Source organism: Macaca mulatta, chromosome 6, assembly GCF_049350105.2.
Source record: "Macaca mulatta isolate MMU2019108-1 chromosome 6, T2T-MMU8v2.0, whole genome shotgun sequence".
Classification (NCBI taxonomy): domain Eukaryota; kingdom Metazoa; phylum Chordata; class Mammalia; order Primates; family Cercopithecidae; genus Macaca; species Macaca mulatta.
This window is the reverse complement of record NC_133411.1, coordinates 104,775,987-104,798,948: the sequence shown is the minus strand read 5'-3', so window position 1 is coordinate 104,798,948 and position 22,962 is coordinate 104,775,987. Positions and strand designations below refer to the sequence as shown.

General features: G+C 49.4%; 1 protein-coding gene across 2 annotated transcripts; it reads left to right on the top strand.

Moving 5' to 3' along the window:
- Positions 1–566: 566 nt before the first annotated feature.
- Positions 567–16,610, top strand: LOC144341487 (uncharacterized). 2 transcript variants are annotated; one of them, XM_078005047.1, is made up of 3 exons: positions 567–726; positions 15,562–15,749; positions 16,485–16,610. In XM_078005047.1, exons 1-3 carry the CDS (start codon positions 718–720, stop codon positions 16,576–16,578), a joined length of 291 nt encoding a protein of 96 aa, XP_077861173.1. In that variant the 5' UTR covers positions 567–717; the 3' UTR covers positions 16,579–16,610. The 2 variants fall into 2 exon arrangements, with proteins under 2 accessions (XP_077861173.1, XP_077861172.1); XM_078005046.1 differs by lacking the exons at positions 15,562–15,749; positions 16,485–16,610 and adding an exon at positions 1,753–2,674.
- The last annotated feature ends 6,352 nt before the right edge of the window (positions 16,611–22,962 follow it).

Below are 22,962 nucleotides of genomic sequence, written 5' to 3'. Positions count from 1 at the left end.
ATCGGCGCTCCCCGCAAGTGAGGGGTTTCCACACGCCCCGGCGTTCCCGCACACTCAGGGTCTCCCTCGACCCCCCGGGAGATGCTCCCCGCTTTCTATCCCGCCCCGCTCTGGCGCGCCCGGTAAACGATGTGACCCCGCCCCGCTGCGGTCTCCCCTCCCCAGGACACTGCCCCCGTCCCCACTTGTGGTGCTCGGGGCATCTCTAAAGCCCCCAACCAGAGTCCTCCAACCCACCCGCGAGGCTCGCGCACCAGCAACGCGGCCCCGCCCGCAGGGACCCCGCCCACCTGTGGCTCTACCCCCGCCTCTGCGGCCTCCCCCACCGCTAGCGCGGCCCCCACCTAGGACGACCCCCGCGTAGGTCCTCCTGCCCACACCCGCCCCCTCGCCAGCCCCTGCCCCAGCCCCTAGCCGTGACCCCGCCCCTAGCCCCCCCCCGCCCCCGCCCCGCAGCCCCTCCCGTGCGCTCGGGCCCATCCCGTCACCGCCCATTGGCCCTGGGTCCGCTCAGGGGCGCCGGCCTGGCGGCGGTTCCGAGTCGGGCGCGTGCCGGCAGGGTTCCCATTGCCAGCGGCGCAGCCAGACTAGGGGCTGCCCTCCGCCTTCTCGCCATGGACGCGGACGACTCCCGGGCCCCCAAGGGCTCCTTGCGGAAGTTCCTGGAGCACCTCTTCGGGGCCCGCAAGGCCATCGGCGTGCTGACCAGCGGCGGGGATGCTCAAGGTGCGCGCCCCCCTCCCGGCGGCGAGGGAGTGACGGACGGAGGAGGGAGAACAGGGCGAAGTGGATGGGGCGACGGGGCAGAAGAGGGGGAAGCGATGGGAGGACCCGGGGAAAGGTGGGGAAGCGATGGGAAGAACCGGGGAGACGAGCGGGGAAGCGATGGGGAGAACTGGAGAGAAGCCCGTGACCCGGAGCGGCAGGGGTACCTGCGGGGCGGCGTGAGCCGGCAAGGCAGCCCCGGGGTCCTTGCCGGGTGGGGCGGAGGAGGAAGGGACACGGCGGTAGGAACCTCCGTCCGGAAGAGAGTGAGGTTTCCACCCCCTCCGGTTTATGTTTTAAATTGAGCCTGGCAGAGGGGGTCGCCTGGAGCGCCCTTGGGGGACGTTCTCCCTCAGAGCTGTAGGACAGGGCCGGGCTTCCCCTCCGAAGCGTGAGTACAGCGCGATCACTTGCTAAGTGGCCCCCCGCCCCCTAACTCCGCCCCACGTCATCCCCCAGCATGTCGCTTTTCCGTTGGAAGAGTTTAAAAAAGGGTTTCCTAAAAGGATTTAAAAAAAAAAAAAAAAAAGGGTTTCCTGCACTAGTTGCTTTTCGGCTAGTGACGATACCGAAAACTAAAATGGGTCCCAGGCCTTCCCCGCCAGCCTCTGCGGACGGGAAGGACCAGGAAGCGGGGACTCGGGGACGTCAGCGGAGCCGGGGCGCGGGCTCTGGGCTTCCCCTTCCCTGCAATGTAGAAACGGCTCTCCAGGAGGGGCCCGAGTCTGGGCCCACGACGCGGGCGCGCCGGGAGGACATTTAACAATGACGAGCCGGAGGTGGTGGAGACTGTGCGCCTCAGGCCCCGGGTGCACGTGGGGGCGCCAGTGCCCCGACGGTGGAGCGTCCCGATCCTTGCAGCCGCTGGATGGTAGATCCGCGCTTCCCAGGCGAACGCTACCTGGGAGCCTTAGCGATCGCGCGGGCTGGAGACGCGACGCGCCCGGAGCTGGGTTTTGATTTTTATTTTCCCGGTTCCTCCTGCAGCAGATGCGTGGAAAGGCCCGGATGGCGGATTTCCTCCCGTTTCGGGACCGCGCACTGAACAAGGATGGAGCCGGGATGGGCCCCCAGCCCACGGCCCCGGTGACCTTCCCTTCGCCCTTGAGCGCGCGGGGCGGGCGCGGGTGCTGCAGGTTGGGGCGCTGTGGGCCCCGCCCGGCCCGCCGCGGGCGCCTACGTGATGCCGGGCCCGTAGTCTCCTTGCGCCCAGGCCGGGACATCCGTCTGCCAGGCACTCCCCGAGCCCGCAGCGTAGCCTCCCCAGGCCCAGCACCCCCCGCGGGAGACCCCAGTGGCAGCGCCAGACTCCGCCCTGCAGCCCGACCCCCAGCGCCCCTGGGAAGTGCTCTGGCGTTAGCGTTCTAGTAAAAGGACCCCCCAGCCTCAGCATTCCTCCTGTAGGGTTGGATTCTCAGAGAAAGAAAAGGTGATGCAGCAGACGCTGGGATTGGAGAAATTACCAGAGTGAAGTGGAAATAGTCTGGCCAGCGTGACTTAAACCGGCCCGGAGATGTGCAAGTACCAGTGGAACCGCCTGGGGTCGGGATAGGACCCAGAGTGGCTTCTCAGTCAAAGGCCTTCAGAAGCAGAGGGAACATCTTGAGTGACTTTACCCGGGCCGCGAAAGACAAGAAACCTTTGGCACGGGAAGAGGAACCGATCTCTGGAAGTCACCAGGGCGGGTGGAAGGTCAGGGGTTCAAGGTTATTTTGGAATTTAGGTGCTGTGGTTCCTGCACGGTGGCTCATGCTTGTCATTCCAGTGCATTGGGAGGCCAAGGCAGGAGGATCGCTTGAGCCCAGGAGTTCCAGAGCAGCCTGGACAACATAGTGAGACTCTGTGTCTACAAAAAAAAAAAAAAAAACACGAAAGAAAAACACATTAAGATGCTGTATGTATTGGAAAATATTTATGGGTCATTCTTTTGAGCTTCATGTCCAAAAGCTTGCTAAAATGCTTGGGAGTTTGTGTACAGGCATGTGAGATTAGGATACATTGGCAGAATCGCGGTGTTCTCTGTTATCCTGGTTTTGCCACCCGGGAGGAGTTACACATATTGAAGGTTAGTAAGTCCACGCCTCTTCTCTTCTGGGGAAAAAGGTACTTTGGAAACCAATATTATGTGGGAACGTGGCTTGGTTGGTACAGCCTTGGCTTAATGGGAGACAGCTGCCCTCAGCTCTGCAGGTGGCATCAAATACGGTGGCCTCGAGCCCACATGGGTCACACCTGGGCTGTCCCTGGGGAAGCCCGCCACGGCGGGTCACCTGGGCATTCTTTCCCTGGCAGAGCCGAAGTCACAATTTTTTTGTAGACTCTAAAGAGCTTTACCCTTCCGAGATATGATCTTGAATCTTTTGGAGCATTTGGACGCATTTCTTTTAAGGAAGTTCACCTCCAGATGTGCTCAGACGGCCTGGTCTTAGCTGCCACAGATTTACAAATTCTTACAGTAAGTAGGTTATTCCTCGAGAATTTATCTGTTGTGCCCCCATTCTTTTTGCCATTTTATTCTGATTCTATATTAGTACTTGATTTTCCCTGACATAGAAGACTTGCCTGTAGCTAGAGATCAGAGAACATATTCACATTCAAGTATTAATTTCAGGGGAATTATCTGTCAGATGTGAAATTATGGTAAAATTCCATATATTAAAATGACCATAGCTACCATTTGTTGAAAATATTTTGTATACTAGGAGCTTTACAATTCTTATCTCCAAGCCTAGATACATGATCCCAAGAGAGGCATGCCCTCATTTTGGAAGTGGGGAGAAAGACTCACAAAGAAAAATAACTTAGGTAAGGGCATGAGGGGCATACGTGATTGTGGTAGGAGCAAAACAGATCCTAATTCCAAATATTGTACTCTCCCTTAGACCATGAAGAGTGCTTATGTCTGGCTCTGTCACCCAGGCTGGAGTGTAGTGGTGCCATCATAGCTCACTGCAGCCTCAAACTCCTGGGCTCAAGTGATCCTCCTGCCTCAGCCTTCTGAGTAGCAAGGAAGACAGGAATGCACCATCATGACCAGCTAATTGTTATGATGATGATGATGATGATGATGATGATTTCTGTAGAGACAGGATCTCACTATGCTGCTGAGACTGGCCTTGAACTCCTGGCCTCCTCTAGTGAGCCTCCTGCCTTGGCCTCCCAAAGAGCTGGAATTACAGACATGAGCCATCATGTCAGGCCTCCACCATACTTTTCATGGGACTTTCTTGGCGAAGCTCCTTAATCTAGTTAATGCTCAAAAGTGAACAAAACCCAACTTGCTCAAAATTACACAGATATTCTTTGGGTGGTTTTGTGAGGGGAATGGAAAATAACTTTTTATAGCGATAGGAGTCAAGGTGGCAAAAAATCATATTAAGGCTTAATACCAACGCGATGGGCTGCTTTCCTTCCCCCAGTAGAGTTCATATTATTTAATTATAAGGTAAAATTGAAAATCTCTTTCCTGTATTCCTGACTCCCCAGGCCTTGAATGAAGAAAGTATTTCTCAGGCTTGGTTTTTTTTTTGTTGTTTTGTTTTGTTTTGTTTTTCCTACTTCTTTGGGTATCTTCTGTCTCAGGCTGTGGGATTTTTTGTTTTTTGTTTCCCCCTGCTTCTTTGGGTATCTTCTGTTGTCCCAAGACATGTCTGGAAACTTAAATTGATTTTCACTCAATCTAAAATAAGCTCCCCAGCTCTTGATCACGGACTGATCATGACTAAGTGCCCACCGCCACGTCACGCTGTGCCACACACCAAGAGTGACTCATTGTCTTAGTCACAGGTTGTGGCTTCTGCAGGGCCTGATGCCTGGTGGAGCTGAGTGTACTGGGAAGTCCAGGTGCATCCTTAGGGTGGGCTGGATGCGAAAGCAGCGTCCTTTTTGCCTGTGGTGACAGGAACATCAATACAGTATTTATAGAAAGTTCATATAAATTGAGTATCAACCTTTCCAATCCTAGTGAGAATAGCTAGCGTTTAGTGACTCTCTGTTATGTGGCAGGCCCTCAGTGATGCTGGGCACTGACTTATCCCCACTTTACACATGAGCAAGGGATGCCCGAGGTGTTCCAGCTTCCCTGAGTTCACAGAGCTCCGTGGTGTGGCCAGGCCCTGTGGCTGCAGCAGGGATGTTCAGTGCTGCGTGTAGCTGTGTCTTCGCTGTGACTTTCCCGTGCCCAGCACCACGCCTGGCGCTTGACAGGAACACAAATGTTTGCTGCCTGCCTCCCGCCTGGAATCTCCAGTGAGGAGCAGGAAACCAGGGCTTCTAGCTGTCTTCTTCATTCATGAAGTCCTTTAGAGGAATTCAACCCTCTCTAATCAAAAGTACCCAACATCCTCAGGTCTATATGTATACACTGTTAAGACTTCAAGATTAGTACCTTAAAACCGAAGTCAGAAGTGTGAGGTTTCAATTGACTGGACATGCATTAGGTCAATGCCATACATATTTATTGGACACCAGGCTTGATCCCCACATGGGCACCTTTGGTGTCTGAAGCAATATTCCTTGGGTGGTTTTGTGAGGGCAACGGAAAATGACTTTTTATAGCGATAGGAGTCAAGATGGCAAAAATGATATCAAGGCTTAGTACCAATGTGATGGGCTGCTTTTCTTCCCCCAGTAGAGTTCATATTATTTAATTATAAGATAAAATGGAAATCTCTGAAGCAACGCTTCGGAGCGCAGTCGGATGGAAGGGGAAACTGAGAACAGTGCCGTTTCGCCTCACACAGCTCCGGCGCCCCTCACCATCCTGTACACACACATTCTTTGATGGGATCTTTTCAGTGTAAAGTGCAGTAATTGATTTTGCAGAAATTACTGGGTCTGGGAGGCAGACGATGAGTGATGGTGTCACCCCGTGGCACAGTGGAAGATTTATGTGATGGCATCATTTTCTATGAATGCAGACCGCTTTGTGTGCCATACTCGGAGGACCCTTCGAAGCTAGACATTTTGTCATCTTTCAAAAGAAGCATGTTTTCCTTCTTGGTTACAGAAAACTAAAAGCTTTTGATACAGGACTCCAACCTTTTATCAGGGAGAATCAGGGCTCTTTAAATAAGCTCTACCAATCGGATGGGCCATCAGAAACAATTAAAATTAGAAAGATGAAGATACGGTAACAACGTGGTCAGGGCAAACGTCACGATACCAGATTGCACGTTCACAGTTGCCTTTCTGCTAAGAACGTGCGGGTGAATAAGGAACAGAGGGCCATGTGTCAGTAGTTGGGTTGCGTTTTGTGTTTCTTTTCTACAAGCCCTTTCTGGTGTGTTTGTGTATATTACAGAGTAGCTGCCCAGAGGTTGCCATTTCCCTCCCCACTCCTCGGTTCTCTCCATCTTCACCCCCAATTCCCAGTCCTTTGTTTGGAATTACAGTCATTGTGCTTGTCAGGATGGAAGAGGGAGCCAGACACATGGCAGACCAGAGCACTGAGAGGCAGAGACTTACTTATAAGTCCCGCCCTGGCCCTGCAGTCTGGAGTGCTGAGATAGGGTCTCGGTGTTTTCCTCTGCAGAATGGAGGCATCACTCGGTCTCTGTCTTCTCTCCCTGTCTCTTTCTTCACTCCCCTCTTCCCTAACACACATCCACAGTGAAAGTCTTCAGGAGGCAAAAGAGAAAAGGCTGGACTGTGCTGGGTCCCCCAACCCCAGGGCCCATTTGCTGTCTTCCCAGCTTCCATGTGCCCAGAGCTGCCTGGGGGAGCCTTCGGAGGTTCAGATCCTGACTGTGTGGGTCTGAGTGAGGCTCCCACTCTCACCGGTAGGGGGAGGGCGCCAGTGCTGCGGGTCCCCCTGGGGTCAGTGAGGCGGTTTGCAAATCCTGCAGATCAGCTTCTCCACTTCTCCAGGTTTCTCCAACGTGAGATGCTCCCAGGAGTCCTGTGGGATTGTTTTCTGACTTTGACCAGGATTTTGACGGAGAAGATTCATTAATATAGGACCCCTTGTCTTAACGTACATATGTAAATGATCTGATGTGAAGTTTTCTGAATGGAAAATGATTGAAAGGTTGGCATGCAGTAGACTTGGGGAGTCATTCCTTCATATCTTTTCAGCTGTGTCTTACTACAATTAAGATTTTGTTTCTGTGTGTGTGGGGTTTTTTCAGATGGAGTCTCCCTCTGTTGCCCAGCCTGGAGTGCAGTGGCCTGATCTGGGCTCACTGCAACCTCTACCTCCCGGGTTCAAGCGATTTTCCTGTCCCAGCCTCCCAAGTAGTTGGGATTACAGACTTGCGCCGCCATGCCCACCTGGGTTTTTTTTTTTTGTGTGTGTGTGTGTGTGTGTGTGTGTGTGTGTGTGTGTATCTTCAGTAGAGATGGGGTTTCACCGTATTGGTCAGGCTGGTCTCGAACTCCTGACCTCAAGTGATCCACCCGCCTTGGCCTCCCAAAATGCTGGGATTACAGGCTTGAGGCGCCACACCTAACCTTATTTCTGTGTTTCTGTAATCATTTCGCACATTAACCGACCGACTTCGGTGAGTCAGGGCAGGCTTTAGGCAAAAGAACCAAGTCCTTTATGCCCCTGGAGCTCTCACTCCTGCGGTGAGGCGTGGGTACAATATGCCTGTAGCTGGACCTGAGAAGAAAAGCTCCAGTCTTATGAAAGGGCCCAGGGGAGCCTCTGATTGGGGCCCTTTGACCTGACCCTACGGTGAGGGAGGAGTCGGTAGAGGAGGGTGGCCCAGAGGAGGACTTTGGATTTGTCTTAGGGGAACTGGGAAGCAGGTGGAGGGAAGCCGACTGACTGGGAAGCAGACTGACTGTCTCCAATTAAAGGTGGCTCTGTGGAGAGGAGAGGACAGGAGGAGAAGTAGTGAGTTTAGGGTCGCACAAGAAGTGGCCATAGATGGAAGCTTATGGGGTGGGGCATGTGGCAGGGCAGCCCTGTGCCCACAGACACACCCTGCCGAGGAGACCCAGGGACTTGAGTGTGTCAGGGCGTGGGGTAAATGGCCACTCAGCTATTACAGCCGGAAGGCAGAGCGTGTGAGCTGCGGCAGACACAGGCTGGTGGGGTAAAAGGAGAGTCTTCATAGCAGTGCTTAGAATAATAGAAAGTGGGAAAACCAGCAAAAAACTATCAACAGGAGATTAATGAATCCATTATGGCACCTGGAATGGAAGGAATTATTGTCAGCGTTTAATAAGGAGCTTTGTGCTGGTCGAAAGTCAAGAGCTGCACAGTACACTCAAGGGCAGTATTGAAGAGCCGAATCCAGAGCAGCTCTGCACAGTAGATCCCCCTGGGGCCAGAGGGGCCATTTGCAAATCCAAGCAGATCCCCTTCTTGGAGGTTTCTCCAACGGGAGCATCTCCCAGGATTGGGGCCTGCGTGGGTGGCTTGTGTTATATATGCCATTTTAAATGAACTAGTTGCCACATTAAAGAAAGGCGGGCCGGGACGGGGGGACACTGGGTGCCATGACTCACGCCTGTAATCCCAGCACTTCGGGAGCCCAAGGCAAGTGGATCACTTGAGCCCAGGAGTTTGAGGCCAGCCTGGGGAACATGGAGAGATCCAGTCTCTACAAAAAATACAAAACAATTAGTCAGATATGGCGTTGCACACCTACAGTCCCAGCCCCATGGGAGATTGAGGTGGGAGGATTGCCTGAGCCCAGGAGTTGGAGGCTGCAGTGAGCTGTGACTGCACAGGTTCACTCCAGCCTGGGCAATAGAGTGAAACCCTATCTAAAAAAAAAAAAAAGTAAAACAAAAAAAAAAAACTTTTATATTCAGCCCATTATTTGATAACAATCAGTTATTATGTTGATTATTAATATTTTACACTGTTTTCCATACTAAGTCTTTGAAATCCATTGTGTAAAGAATCTTAAAGTACATCTCCATGTGGACGGGATGCACGTGGCCAGCGGCTCCTCTGAGGGACAGTGTGGTCACGGCGATGGGTGGCGTGTCCTGCCTGTATGTAGAAGGTCCCCGTGTGGGTGTTTCTGCGAAGGCCCTGACGGATGTGCAGGGGAGGGCCGACACCGTCCCAGCCACGCAGAGGACCCTGGAATGCAGCACGCTGCCACCGCGCCCACGCCCCAGACCCTCTGCTGCCTGAGCTCTTTCCCAGGTGTCCATTTAGCTAACCTCCCTCCTCTTCTTCCCTTTCCTTCTTTCCCCAAACGTCACTCTCAGGCAGGTCTGCAGGCTCTCCGCTTGTCAATGGCAGCCCTTCCCCTCCCCACCCTCTTAACACCCCCACCCCACTTGTTATTTTTCTCCTTAGTGCTCATGGCCATCCACCCCTGGGCATCATGCTTTTGTTCACTGTGTTTCTTGCTTTCGGGTCTCTCCTGATCAGAACAAGCTCTGCCCAGACCAGAGACTTTCCATTTTGTCACCGACGCATCCACATAGCGCCCGGCAGCGATGGCGCTTGGAGCACCTGAGGTCGACAGTGGGCCGGTGGTTGAGTGAAGAGCCCTACAGATTTATCTCAAGCCCTCCCCTGACCCTACCAGAAGACACGGTGGTCTGCACAGTCCCGATAGTCAGATAGGCCCCCGGCTCGGTGACTTTGAACCGGTGGGGCTGGGGAGGGGGCAACAGCACGTTGACAGAATCCCCCCTTGGTATCCCACCTCCCCATGCCTACATAATCCCTATATTGTCAAAGGAGAGACCCCTAGAAGGAGCTTTGGCAGCAGGAGTGAGATCAGCGCAGTGTAAGCTCATTTTCTGACAAACCAGTGGCAGCAGTCGGCAAACTGACTTTATTTCTCAAAAAGAATGTATGCATCGAAATTAACAAGTGAGTGATCAGCAGTGTGGGAAAATTCAGGAAAAGCAGTTCAGTGCTGTGAGAGAGGGCGAGGCAGGGAGCTTTATTACTCCAGACAACGGAGGAGGTAAAAGGATAGAACTGGATTATTTCATTAGATTTCATCTATTCGAACTTTTTTTTTTTTTTTTTTTTTTTTTTTTGAGACGGAATCTCGCTGTTACCCAGGCTGGAGTGCAGTGGTGGAATCTCGGCTCACTGTAACCTCCGCCTCCTGGGTTCAAGAGATTCTCTTGCCTAAGCCTCCCAAGTAGCTGGGACTACAGGTGCATGCCACCACGCCCGGCTCAATTTTCTTTGTATTTTTAGTAGAGATGAGTTTCACCCTGTTATCCAGGATGGTCTCAATCTCCTGACCTCGTGATCTGCCTGCCTTGGCCTCCCAAAGCCCTGGGATTACAGGCATGAGCCATCACGGCCAGCCTATTCCTTCCTTTTTTTTTTTTTTTTTTTAAATACAGTTTAGATTTTATCAGAGCAGAATCCCAGGAAACTGAGATTTGTAAACTGGGAAATCCAGCTTCTCCAAGTAGCCGGGAAATAAGGGTGACCTCAGTCATTCTTGCTAGACCCTGGTGTGGGCCGTGAATGACTCTGACTCAAGGAAGAAGCGGTCTTGTGACTCTCTTACCTGCACTGTGGTTTAGTAAGAAGCTGTTAAAAAGTGTGTCATATGAAGAAAGTGATTTAATAATTGGTCAGAGTAATGACCACTTATTTCCTATGTAACCACTCCCTCGTTATCTCCAACTTTATCTTTGGTTCTTATGACAAGATTATCACTTCCCTGAAAACTGGGGTTTTTGCAAATGACGAAGAGATGTTTTTCCAAATGGTAAGGTTCTTCTTTGGTGGGAAGATGTTTTCTCCTGGAAATCCTTAGGAAATTTTTTGGTTCTTGGGTTGGGCTCCCAAAACCAAAATGAAAGGAGATGGATTATCCCCAGGATACCTGAGCTATAAGGACAATCTGTAGCTTGAGTGTGGAGTGAAAGACACTGAAACTGCCCTTTGTCCCAAATAGCTGTGTGCTGGGGCCCTAGGACAGCCCTAAGAAGATGGTGAAACAGGTGACGTTTACCTGTGAGGCTGAAAGCCCTCATTGCCAGGCTGTGAAAGCCCGCACTGCAGGTGTGCATGTCTTCCTCCCTGTCCTGCGGGTGACAGAGCCTGCCAGTAAATGCTGGTGCATTTCCTTCTTATTTTTCATCCAACCATGTTCTCCTCCCTCCTAACCCCTTACTGAATGTTCCTGGGGCTTCCTCAGGTTTCGCCCTGCAGGGCCCAGCAGGAGGCAGCTGATATGCACTCCTCACCATTCAGAAGTTCAGAGGGAGGGCTTAGAACCACACAGGCTCCACCCCCAGGCAATTAAGTGAGCATCTGGCCTCAGCAGGCATTATTTTCCTTCAAGTTCCCATTGGTGACTCTAAGGCACAGGCATTGTAATAGAGGAAATCAGGAAGTCTTGAAAGTTAAAATGAAATAAGACTAGGGTTTACACTGCAGCTTCACCACTTCACTAATGTCGTTACCTTCCAGTAATCAGTTTATCCCCCTCAGAGCCTCAGCTTTCTCATCCCTTCAGGGAGGTGTCAGGAGCTCTGCGGGCTTCCTGTGAGAATCATCCCTGTGAGGGCTCTGGCTGTGGGTGTGCAGTCAGCAAGGGATGCCCTACTAGGTCCCACCAAGTGCTGCCAGCCCCTGAGCTCAAGGATGACACGTGAAGAAAAGCCCTTCGCAATGTAGGGCTCCATCCCAACAATGTGCAAGTGAATAGAAGTCCTTTCAGGACCTAGTGTTGTGTATTTTTAAGTGTGGTGCCCTGTCACCTGGAAATTGTTAGAAATGCACGTTCCCAGGCTCCCTCTCCACCTGTGAAACCCTGGGGGTGGCCCAGCTACCCGGGGTGCGGCGGCCGCCGCTGGTGATCTCCTGCTGTGGGGTGATGTCACTGTTCTTTCTGGGCGGGTGCAGGTGGACACAGGGTTGGGTGGTGGGGAGAATGCTGCAGGGACTTCAGGGACTAGTTTAGTGCTGGGATTCATTTTTACTCTGTACAGGAGTCTCCTGGGGTCACCTTGTGTATCATGTCCAGCTTTTTTTTTTTTTTTTTTTGAGACAGTGTCTCGCTCTGTCACCCAGGCTGGAGTGCAGGTGGCGCAATCTCCGCTCACTGCAAGCTCCTCCTCCCGGGTTCACGCCATTCTCCTGCCTCAGCCTCCTGAGTAGCTGGGACTGCAGGTGCCTGCCACCATGCCCAGCTAATTTTGTATTTTTAGTAGAGATAGAGTTTCACCATGTTGATTAGGCTGGTCTTGAACTCCTGACCTCAGGTGATCTCCCCGCCTCAGCCTCCCAAAGTGCTGGAATTACAGGCATGAGCTACCACACCCACTGGGCTAATTTTTAAGTTTTAGAGATGGATTCTCACTGTTACCCATGCTGGTCTCAAACTCCTGGCCTCAAGCAATCCTCCCATCTTGGCCTCCCAAAGTACTTGGATTTGCAGGCATGTGCCACCACACCTAGCCAAACATTGATCTTTCATTTTAAACTTCATCTAGAGATGTGGCAAAAACCAAAAGAGGTATTTGTTAAAATACTTTATAACCCTAGTACAGTAATAGAGTAATCCAACTGACAATTTCACAAAACTCAATTTTTGGCAACAAGTTCAAGGTTATACATATTAATACAGATAACACATTTATTCAACCAGAGGAAAAAGGTCACAATGACAGAATTTATCTTTTTCTTTATTATGTTGCCTGAGCTATGGTTAAGATTTGGGGAACTAGTACCTTAAAGAACCTTCAGAAATGTCTTATTCTAGAATTTAGAAACAAAATTTATACTCTCAGGGTTGAGAGAATCCAGGAGCAATCACCACCCCTAGTGTCCACATGCTACTCTCCAAAGGCCCTTCCCCACTAGCCACAGAAATCAGAGCTCCCTGGGAAACAGACAGTTGAATCTCTGGAGCAGGGAGGGCCTGGCTGTGCATGCTTTAGGGAGGTGGGAGTAGGGGTGTAGAAACCAAAGAAGTGAGACCAAAATGGGCCAACAGCTGGAGAAAATGTGGGCATAAAAATAAATTCTACCTGATCACATAGTCTCAAATATGTACATATACAGAAATATTTCTGTGAGGTCACAGGGGTGCTAAAAAAACAAAACAAATAAGACTGGGGGGAAAAAAGAAGAAAAGAAAGAACTCTCTTCTCCATGTTGGGCGCAATGACTCACGCCTGTAATCTCAGCACTTTGGGAGGTCAAGGTGGGCAGATTGTTTGAACTCAGGAGATCGACACCAGCCTGGGCACCACGGCAAGACTCTGTCTCTACAAAAAAATATAAGCACTAGCTGGGCATGGTGGTGCACACCTGTAGTCCCAGCTACTCAGGAGGCTGAGGTGGCCCAGGAGGCTGAGGCTGTAGTAAGCTAAGACCATGCCACTGTACTCCAGCCTGGGGGACAGAACCAGACCCTGTCTTTAAAAAAAAAAAAAAAAAAAAAAAACAAAAGACAGCCTCTTCTGTCATCATTAGAGGTAGTTCCTGCACCGCCCCTCCTCTTCAAACTGGAATTCCCAGGGAGAGCAGCCGCCCCTGCCTTTTCCACTGAACCATATTTCAAGATAACCCAACAGCCCCAGCTGATGTGGAGCTCTTCTTTGAAGAAGTCCAGCAAACGAATGAAGAATTACAGAATTTGAAAACTTCACAAACTCTAATAAATGATTCAGACAATAATCCTCAATGAATATGAAAACCATTAATAGGTTGATGAGAAACTCATTATCACAGGACACCAGAAACTCAAGTGCACCAGCTGCTCCGTGGCTGAAGGGAGAAAGCAGATCTTCACAAGACAGTGGCCGACTCTCAGCATGCACCCCGCTGGCGTGAGACCCCCCCAGTGGAGGCAAGCAGGCCTCACAGGATGGTAGAATGTGGCCATCTATGCAGAACTCCCCACGAGGGACTCTGCTTCAAAAGGCACAGCCTGACTCAAACTAAGTCTTTGGATCTAAGTTCCAGTTCTCAGGAAACACAGGAACATGGCACCCAACACCACACAGAAGCAGCCAGGTCACCTGGAAAGTGAGAGCGCCCAGAGGAAACCCGGCCTGCACACTCCGCTGCCGTCCGAGAGGGTGCCCAGGAGAGACCCGGGCTGACCAGCTGTGATCTGTGGGACCCTGTGCCACAAACACTTTGAGGCCAACTAGAAAATTTGAATATGGAATAAGAAATAGGCAGTTTTAAGAAAGTATGTTTTATTCTATCAAAACTGAAAATTGCATTAGCTCATGTAAGAAATAATCCTCATGTTTTAGAGTCATAAATTCAAATATTTAGGGGTAAATGATAACATTTATAATTTACTTCCGAAAACTTCACAAGGAAAAGGATATCTATTATGTGATAAGTGTTTAGGGGCTCATTATCCTAGTCTACTTTTCTGTATGCTTGAAAGTTTTCATAATTCTTTTTATGTAAAATAATCTTTCAAATATGTTTTTACGTTAGCATTTCTATGTAAATTATTAGTGTTTTATATAATATATAAAACTATATTATTATGATAATAACCTTATATTAGTGACATAAGAAACAAGCGATGTATTATAAATTATGCTGCTATAAAGACACATGCACACGTATGTTTATTGCAGCACTATTCACAATAGCAAAGACTTGGAATCAACCCAAATGTCCATCAGTGACAGACTGGATTAAGAAAATGTGGCACATATACACTATGGAATACTATGCAGCCATCAAAAAGGATGAGTTTGTGTCCTTTGTAGGGACATGGACGCAGCTGGAAACCATCATTCTTAGCAAACTATCACAAGAACAGAAAACCAAACACCGCATGTTCTCACTCATAGGTGGGAACTGAACAATGAGATCACTTGGACTCAGGAAGGGGAACATCACACACAGGGACCTATCATGGGGAGGGGGGAGGGGGGAGGGATTGCATTGGGAGTTATACCTGATGTAAATGAGGAGTTGATGGGTGCAGCACACCAACATGGCACAAGTATACATATGTAACAAACCTGCACGTTATGCACATGTACCCTACAACTTAAAGTATAATAATAATAAATAAATAAATAAATAAATAAATAAATAAATAAATAAATAAAAGAAACAAGCGATGTATCAGAACGTGAGGATGTAATTAAGGTTCTGTGACTGCATCCACTGTCGGAAGAGCACTTCTCCGTGCCAAGGACAGACTCGAAGCTTCACACACCCTGGGTCGGGGTGGGCACCATCCATGCACCCCCACTCTCCATGCAACAAAGCTGGAAGTGATGCAAGAAGCTGGGGGCCAGGACCCTCCTCTGGGGGTCTCTAAACACCGTGTTTGTAACCACCATTCTGAGCCCACCGAAGGCTATCGTTGTAAATGTCCAAAATCAATGTCCAAGTAAGATAGGCAAACTTAGGCCAAGAATCTTACCTACACTTAGACATTTCTTAAGCATCGCTAAATGTGAGAGAAGCCATGTCATGAAAATGTAAGAACACAAACAAGTCAACTTTTCACAATCCACCATCAAACTTTTCCAACAAAATATTACCTAGCATTGCTTGGGTGATAGTGAGTGGCATGAAATTGCTTAAGCTGCTCCCACGTAAGCTCCGGGATGCAGAGTGGGTCACCCCCAGAGACCACTGAGTACGTGTGGTGGGGAAGAAGTCTGTTTTGAAGGTGCTGGGAGAATATCCTCTCATTGTCTGTCTTGAAATGTGAAGTAAATAAATAAGAATATATATATATAAAATAATACACACACACTACATTCCTTTCAATGTAGCCAATCGATCACATTCTGGTGCATATGCCTGTAATACTTTGCAAATAAAACTCTTCTAATGGTAAAAAAAAAAAAAAAGACACCCCTGTAGGCATTGTTTAACACTGTATTCAATCACTCATCACCCATGCACAGAACCCAAGGATTGAGAACAATGGACTTTTTGATGTGTGTTGCAACAAACTCATAGCCGAGGGCTGTAAATCGGAGGGATCACCAGGTCTGCCTACCAGCCACCAGGCAAGTGGGGAGAAGCTGTCACCCCAACTTGAGTTTCAAGAAGACTCCTTGGAAGAAAAGACCACCAAATTGAGAATGAAAAGGTAAGAAATGGTTCACCAGCTGAGGGAGGCTATGGAAATCAGAGAGCAGGCCACCTATGAGCCTTAGGGACACCAGCACAGGCAGGTTGTCAAAGTCACAAGGGGACATGAAGACACAGACCCAGGACAGCAGCTCTTAATCCAAAATGGTCTCAAGACTCCTTTACACCCTGAAAAATTAACCCATTTATGCCTGAGGTGGCAATTTTTTTTTGTAAAAATCAGACCTTGGCAATGACCTTGAGCTGTAGGATATAAATAACTCCCACAAGCTTAGGATTCCAATAATGGAACACTAGGCACAAATGGGTTTTAATGAGGACCCAAACAGCTTTTGATTATGTAGGCTTTTTTTGCCTGTGTAGGTACCTGTGTGTGTTTATATAATTTTTCTATATTCTAAATTAAAGTTGATTAAAAAATTAAAGTATTAAAAAATAATTATGCATTAAGGTAAGCCATCATTACATGTTAATATAAATATGTTTGAAAAATACTTCTCATAACAAAGTAAAACACTACTTAGAGTGATGCTGTGTTGCCTTTTTTGCAAATCTCTGTAGTGTCTGGCTCAGAGGTGAAGCTGGACTCCCTCATCTGCTCTGTATCCAGCTTGCTGTGTGTCACACACCTCGCCACGCAACCTCTAGAAAGTACACCATGTGCTTGGGCAAGAATGAGTGTAAAAGACAATGTGTTGATAGTGGTATGAAAACAGCTTTTCTCTCCCTGCAGATCATACACGGGGGTCGTCAGACATGGTCTGAGACCTGCTGGGAAGAACAGCAGCCTGGCGCTGCTACCCTCTGGCTTCTGTTCACAGCACTGACCCCAGCTAATCCAAGAACATGTCACCTATAATGCGAATATTGAAGAAAAATCAACCATCTTCCAGATGTGTCTATATCATGATACGGTACATGGGTAAGGTAAGCTGAACACAACATAAAAAAAGAAAACTTACAAACGCTCCCTTCGTCTCATTAAAGATGACTCCTTTAAAGATGAAGGGCATCTGGGGGTCGCTGGGGTTCTCATATTCCAGCCGCCATCTTTCCTGCCTGAGGACAAATAATTATAAGCTGACAGTGACTCAAATACTAAAGTCTGTATCAACTAGTTAATCACTCATGACATACCAGAAATCCAGCTCACGTAAACCTGGGGAAAAGGTCTCATCCAAATACACTGAGAGGAGATTCTGAAAGTCCTTGGGATTTTGTGTGGAAAATGGATACAGAGTATAATCACTAGCTGGGTACAAATGAAAAGTGAAATTGTAAAATTAAACAAATTTCTACTAAAATTATTGAATCTCAAGCCTCATTTCCCCTTTGTCCTAGGATAGTAAGTTGTAGCTATTCTTGAGATCGGGCAGTGGCTCCATGCTCTGGCCCCCGACCTCAGCAGCCGTCCCAGCTCATCACCCTGAGTGCCAGCTTTCCCATCTCATCTCAGGATCTGCACTGGACGGGCACCAGGTCTTTCTTCAGCGAACATCTAAACTCTCTCAAGTGTCTCCAGAGACTTTCACACGTCTACAAAGATGACCTCATTCTGTAGCAGCATGGATTTAACTTGCTCTTCGATGTCACTCCTTCACAGAGTGCACTGTTCATTGTCACCCTATCCACTAGTGTCAGTCTTACTAAAAGTCAAACATCAACGTTAGTGGTAACTCTGGAGGCCTGGCATTGTAGCGATATCCCAAGAGAAAATTGTTTTGAACCTTTCTGGGAAAAGTTCACGTACGTTTTATTCAAACACTAGTTTTTATAACCTCGCTACCATGTGGCTTTCCTGAAGGATGAAATTTCTGACGTCCTTCAAGTAGAGAGAGATAAAAATTTTTCTAGAACATTAATTGCCCACTCCTCTCATCCCTTCTCAGAAACTAACTGAATTCCAGTGGGTGTGCCTGGCAAACCCAAACACGGTTTTCCGTTCAGGATGCTGGTCTTACCTGTGAAGGCGTTCATGAAGGTGGAGAGGGACTGGTTCAACATTTTGAAGAAAGGGTCTCTGCACGGATACTTCCGAGACCCACAAAGGATGGTATGCTCAAGAATGTGAGGAACACCGGTACTGTCCATGGGAGTGGTCCGGAACTGCACGCTAGGGAAGGAGAATGGCTAGAATACAAAATGTTCATCTTTGTGCTGCGGACACAGTTCCCAGATGCATCATCACCTCAGGCTACTAGAAATCATCATTCTGACACCATAATCCTCCAACACGGGGTTTCCCAACTCTAATGTAAATCATTAATTCAGACTATAAAATTGTATTTTGATGAGATTGTAAGTCCGTGTAAGCTTTTCCTTATTTTTCAAGATGCTCTGTCAATAAAAATACTAGTGAGATGATATTTAAACCACATAACATACAGTCAGTGCTTTAAACCAAGCTTGTCTAACCCACAACCTGCAGTCCGCATGCTCAGGATGGCTTGGAATGCATCCCAACACAATCCCTACACTTTCTTAAAACATTTAGGTCCTCTATTTTTTTTTAAGCTCATCAACTGTCCTTAGTGTTAGTGTATTTTGTGTGTGGCCTGAGACAGTTGTTCTTCTAATGTGGCACAGGGAAGCCAAAAGATTGGACATCCCCGATTTAAATAAAACGTTCAAGACCATGTTCTTACAATGCACCACGTACCTGAACAGATTATTCGTGTCTTCTCTGGCCAGGTGTAAATACCTGGCTCCTCTGTCATCGTGGCTGAGCTTCATGACCGTCAGGAACAGCTCGGGAACAGATGTCACTTGAGTTAACCAGAAAAACACGAGTAGTTAAACGTAGACAAAATAGCCTGTGAAATGGTGATCTTCGACACACTGAGAAAACTGGCTTTTCTGCCTGAAATTAGGTGATACCGGGAAGCCAGTATTTCAGAGCTGGAGAGAACAGAACTGTCCTGTCCAAGTCCCTTATCCTACAAACAAGGAAAGTAAGACCTAAAGAAGGCAAATGCGAATGTGTGCGTATTTATGTATATTTTTGAGTGCTTATTACTGGCTAGGTATTTTTCATTTTTTTATTTTTAAATTTTTTATTCTGTTTTGGCTAGGCATTTTCTAATCATGTCACATAGAATCCTGTGAGGGAGGTATTCTCATCCTCATTTACAGATGAAAAAACTGAGGCTCAGGGTGATGAAACAAGCTGCCCGAATCAGAGCCAGGATTCACCCTGGTGTCTGCCCTTCCCACGGTACTGTGCTGCACCTAAATAACACAGCACCCTTTCCAACGCCTGCTGAGTGCCTCCTGCTTTTGTGTACTGCACCTCAGTAACACAGCACCCCTTCCAACATCGGCTGTGTGTCTCCTGTTTCTGTGCATATAATCTCCTGTAGTGCGAAGCACAGGCCTGCAGGAGGGGCAATGCTGGAGTGGGCTAGTCGGCGACAGTGGGGAGAGGGTCCGGGATCAGTCTTTGCTTCCCCTAGTTTGGGATGGATTCTCGATGGTAGCTGTAAGCACAAAGCTGGGGCTTCCAGAACAGCTGGAGGGGCTGGGAGGATAGAAATGCCCCCCAAAAAGATGAAAGGCTCCCCACTCCTGGGGCAGGGTGGAAGGTCTTCTCCTACCTTAGGCAAGCCTCCTGGTAAGTGTCCATACTCCTCGATATGAAAGAAACTGTCTTCTCTTCCAGTCATGCCAGCCGACCCAGCCTCTCCCTCAATCACATACCACGTCCCTGTGATCACCACATCACTTGCCACCCCCTCTGTCCACGTGCCATGAGTCACCTGGCCAAGCGCACACAGCAAGTCGCTGGCAGAGGTGAGACCTCGGGTCTCCTCAGCCCAATCTAGGGAGCCTGCCATCCAACAGTCATGCGTAAAGCGGCCCACTACGACCTGCATCATCTACCGCTGTTAAATTACTTGTTTCCAAGCTTACCGTACTTTGTATCAGATGATCAATGCATTTAAAATCAGCAGATACAGTGAGATGTCTGCTTTCTAATAATATATAGCTTTAATAATAATAGCGTTCATGGTAGCTATTTCTCAAACAAGAAACATGACTTATCGTAAGTTTCTATGGCTGGACACAGTGGCTCACACCTTTAATCCCAGCACTTTGGAAGGCCAAGGTGATATGGTTTGGCCTCGTCCCCACCCAAATCTCATCTTGAATTGTAGTTCCCATAATCCCCACATGTTGTGGGAGGGACCTGGTAGGAGGTAATTGAATCATGAGGGCGGTTCCCCCATGTTATTCTCGTGACAGTGAGTATGTTCTCACGAGATCTGATGGTTTTATAAGGGGCTTCCCCCTTCACTTGTCGTTCTCTTCCATACCACCCTGTGAAGAGGTGCCTTCCACCATGATTGTAAGTTTCCTGAGGCTTCCTCAGCCATGTAGAACTGTGAGTCAATTAAACCTCTTTACTTTTTAGCTCATTCATTATAAATTACCCAGTCTTGGGTATTTCTTCATAGCAGTGTGAGATTAGACTAATATACAAGACAAGAGGATTGCTTGAACTCAGGAGTTTGAGACCAGCCTAGACAACAAAGTTTCCACCTACACCTACACCTACACACACACACACACACACACACACAAAATGAGCCAGGCGTGGTGGCACCTTGTCCCAGTTGCTTGAGAGACTGAGGTGAGAGGATCGCTTGAGCCCAGGAGTTCGAGGCTGCAGTGAGCCAAGATCACACCACTGTACTCCAGCCTGGGCAACAGGGTGAGTCCCAGTCTCAAAAATAAGTACATTTGTATAAAATTTGAAAAATAAAGGAGAAGAATCTACCACTCTGGGTGAGGCCCTTATTAATAGTAGCCAGTACTATAAACTCAGGTGTCTGTCTGCCCGACCTTTGCAGGATTTCACAAATGCACTAAGTCTGTTGTCAGGACACCCATGCCTGGACCTTGCCTGGAACCCCCTAGTCACTTGCCTGGCTCCCTTTCTGGAGCCCTGCCCAGAGGCAGCTGCTTTCTCACACCACCCTGTCCAGCTCTTCCCTCTCCCCCCAGCAGCAGCAGCTCCCACTCCTCCTCCTGCCCTTGTCCTTGGCCCTCTGCATGGCATCCACCATGTGCCTCCAGTCACAGCCACGTCAGTCTTTCTAGACAGTAAGCTGTTTGTCTTTTACATTTGCTACAACATCAAGCATAGCACAGAGCCAACAGCTGGTCAAATATGTGAAGTGTTGTCATTTTTAGTTACTATGCTAAAAAAAAAAAAAAAAATGGAAAAGGTTTAAGCAAATAACAAAACAAAAAACAAATGAATCCATTTTAATATAAACCCAAGTAAGTATAGGTCTACAATTTCTTCTTTATAATTTTGAAACCCAAATGGCTCAGAAAACTGAAAGATTCTGCAGAAGTTTAGAGCAAACTATTTGATGGCAAAACCTGACTGAACAGATCAGGGCACTGAGTCTTCGTGCTCACACTCGGCGAATCATCAGGTTTGGCTGCAGAAACCCTAGTGTGTCTAGGGTTTCTAGAAGGGCGTGCTATGTTGGGCGGGGCTGTGCAAGTGATGGGAGGAGCTTAGTGAGGAGTGGCTCTTTGCAGGTGAGGAGTGGAGCCTAGTAGGGTGGGGATGCAGGTGAGCTGGGCCTTGGGGATGGGGCTTGCAGGAGATGGGGTGGAGACAGTGGGGCGGGGCTGCAGGCAAGCTGGGCCTTGGGGGCGGGGCTTGCATGGGAGAAGCGTGGCCTTGTGGGGGCAGGGCTGGCAGAAGAGGGTGGGGCTTGGTGATGGACAGGACTGTTCAGGTGAGGGTAGTGGCCTCGTCAGGGGCTGCGAGAAGCTGGGCTAGGTGAACCTTGGTAATCCTCTCTGGCCTTGGTCATGTGGCTCAGGCTGTGCCCAGCAGGGAGGCCGGCCCCATCGAGCTGCGGTCTCCACCCTGAGAGCGAGGGCTCCTCTCCCCCAGCACGGGTTAAAGCAGGGAGGCCAGGACCCATCGAGGGTGGGGGTCTCCGCCCTTCCACGCTGAGAGCGAAGGCTACCTCCTCCAGCGCGGGTTAAAGCACCATGTGTCCACCTGTGCAGTGGCTGGTCCCCATGTGACCTGGAGGGCAGAAACCCTGGGTCCTGCCGCTGGTCCAGGGCGTCTGCTTCCCCTTCCTGCAGTTCCTGGGAGGGTCTGTGTGTCCAGGGGGCTCTGATCCCTGCCTCAGGACCACGGGTGAGGGGTCAAGATCGCCCGCTGTGGAGCTGGCCCGGATCTTGGTTCTGTGGATCCTCGCTGTGTAGTTCTGGAGCAGTTCTGTCCTCAGGAGAGCGATCCTCGCAGCTGCTTCCTGGGGTCGTGAGAAGAATTAATAGGCCAACCCCCAGGTAGCTGCTCGTAGCCCTGTGCGGGGCCAGCCCTGTGTCTCCACCAGTTCCTTCCCTTCGTGCTCCACCACACTGTCACCTCGCCAGCCTTTATTTCCTTTTCCTTGGACCCAGGCAGCAAGTGCCCCGCTGGCCTTGGCAGCCCCTTCTCTAATCTGTCATCAAATCACTTCCTGACGGACAGCACTGACCAGCCATTGGTGTCACCAAAGCCCCACAAAATAGAATCCAATTTTCCTATTAAGCTGTGCAGAGCTGTCCCAGCCCCACTTCCCACAGGCTGGCCTCATTCACCATGGGATCCGTGGTTCTCACCTGGGGCTGGGGGTGCCCCTGGCATCCGGTGGAGAGTGTCAGGGATGTCCCTCCAGGCCCAGTACAGTCCCCCAGCCAGTGGCCAGCAGACAGCAGCACCCAGCCTGATGTCCCTGTGGCTTCTGGTTCCCTGAGGCCAGTTGTGCTTTGCTGCCTCTTCATCCTCTCAGACGGGTGCCCTCTCTCCACCTTCTCTGGTTAGCAGTGTTCCATCCACTAGAGCTCAAAGCACTGCCTCCCGGCAGCGCAGCCCCTTCTCTTGGCCTGCCGTCTGCGTGTGCCTCGCGGTCTGTGATATGTCCTCACTGGCCCATCAGAGCGAGGCTCCCAGGGACGGAGCTGTTCCTGTTTGCGTCTCTGTCCCACCTTCTCTGGACCTGGCACCGTGTCCTTTGCTGACAGAGGTCTTGGGTTGATTGTCAGCAAAACAGACAATCTATATGGATCTAAATGGCTGTAAACATGCTTGATTGGGGTATTTTAAAAATAATTGGATATGTAAACATTTGAGTGTGACACAGGTGGATTTTCGGGTGAATGGTCTTGTTCTTCAGGGAATAACCACAGGTCCA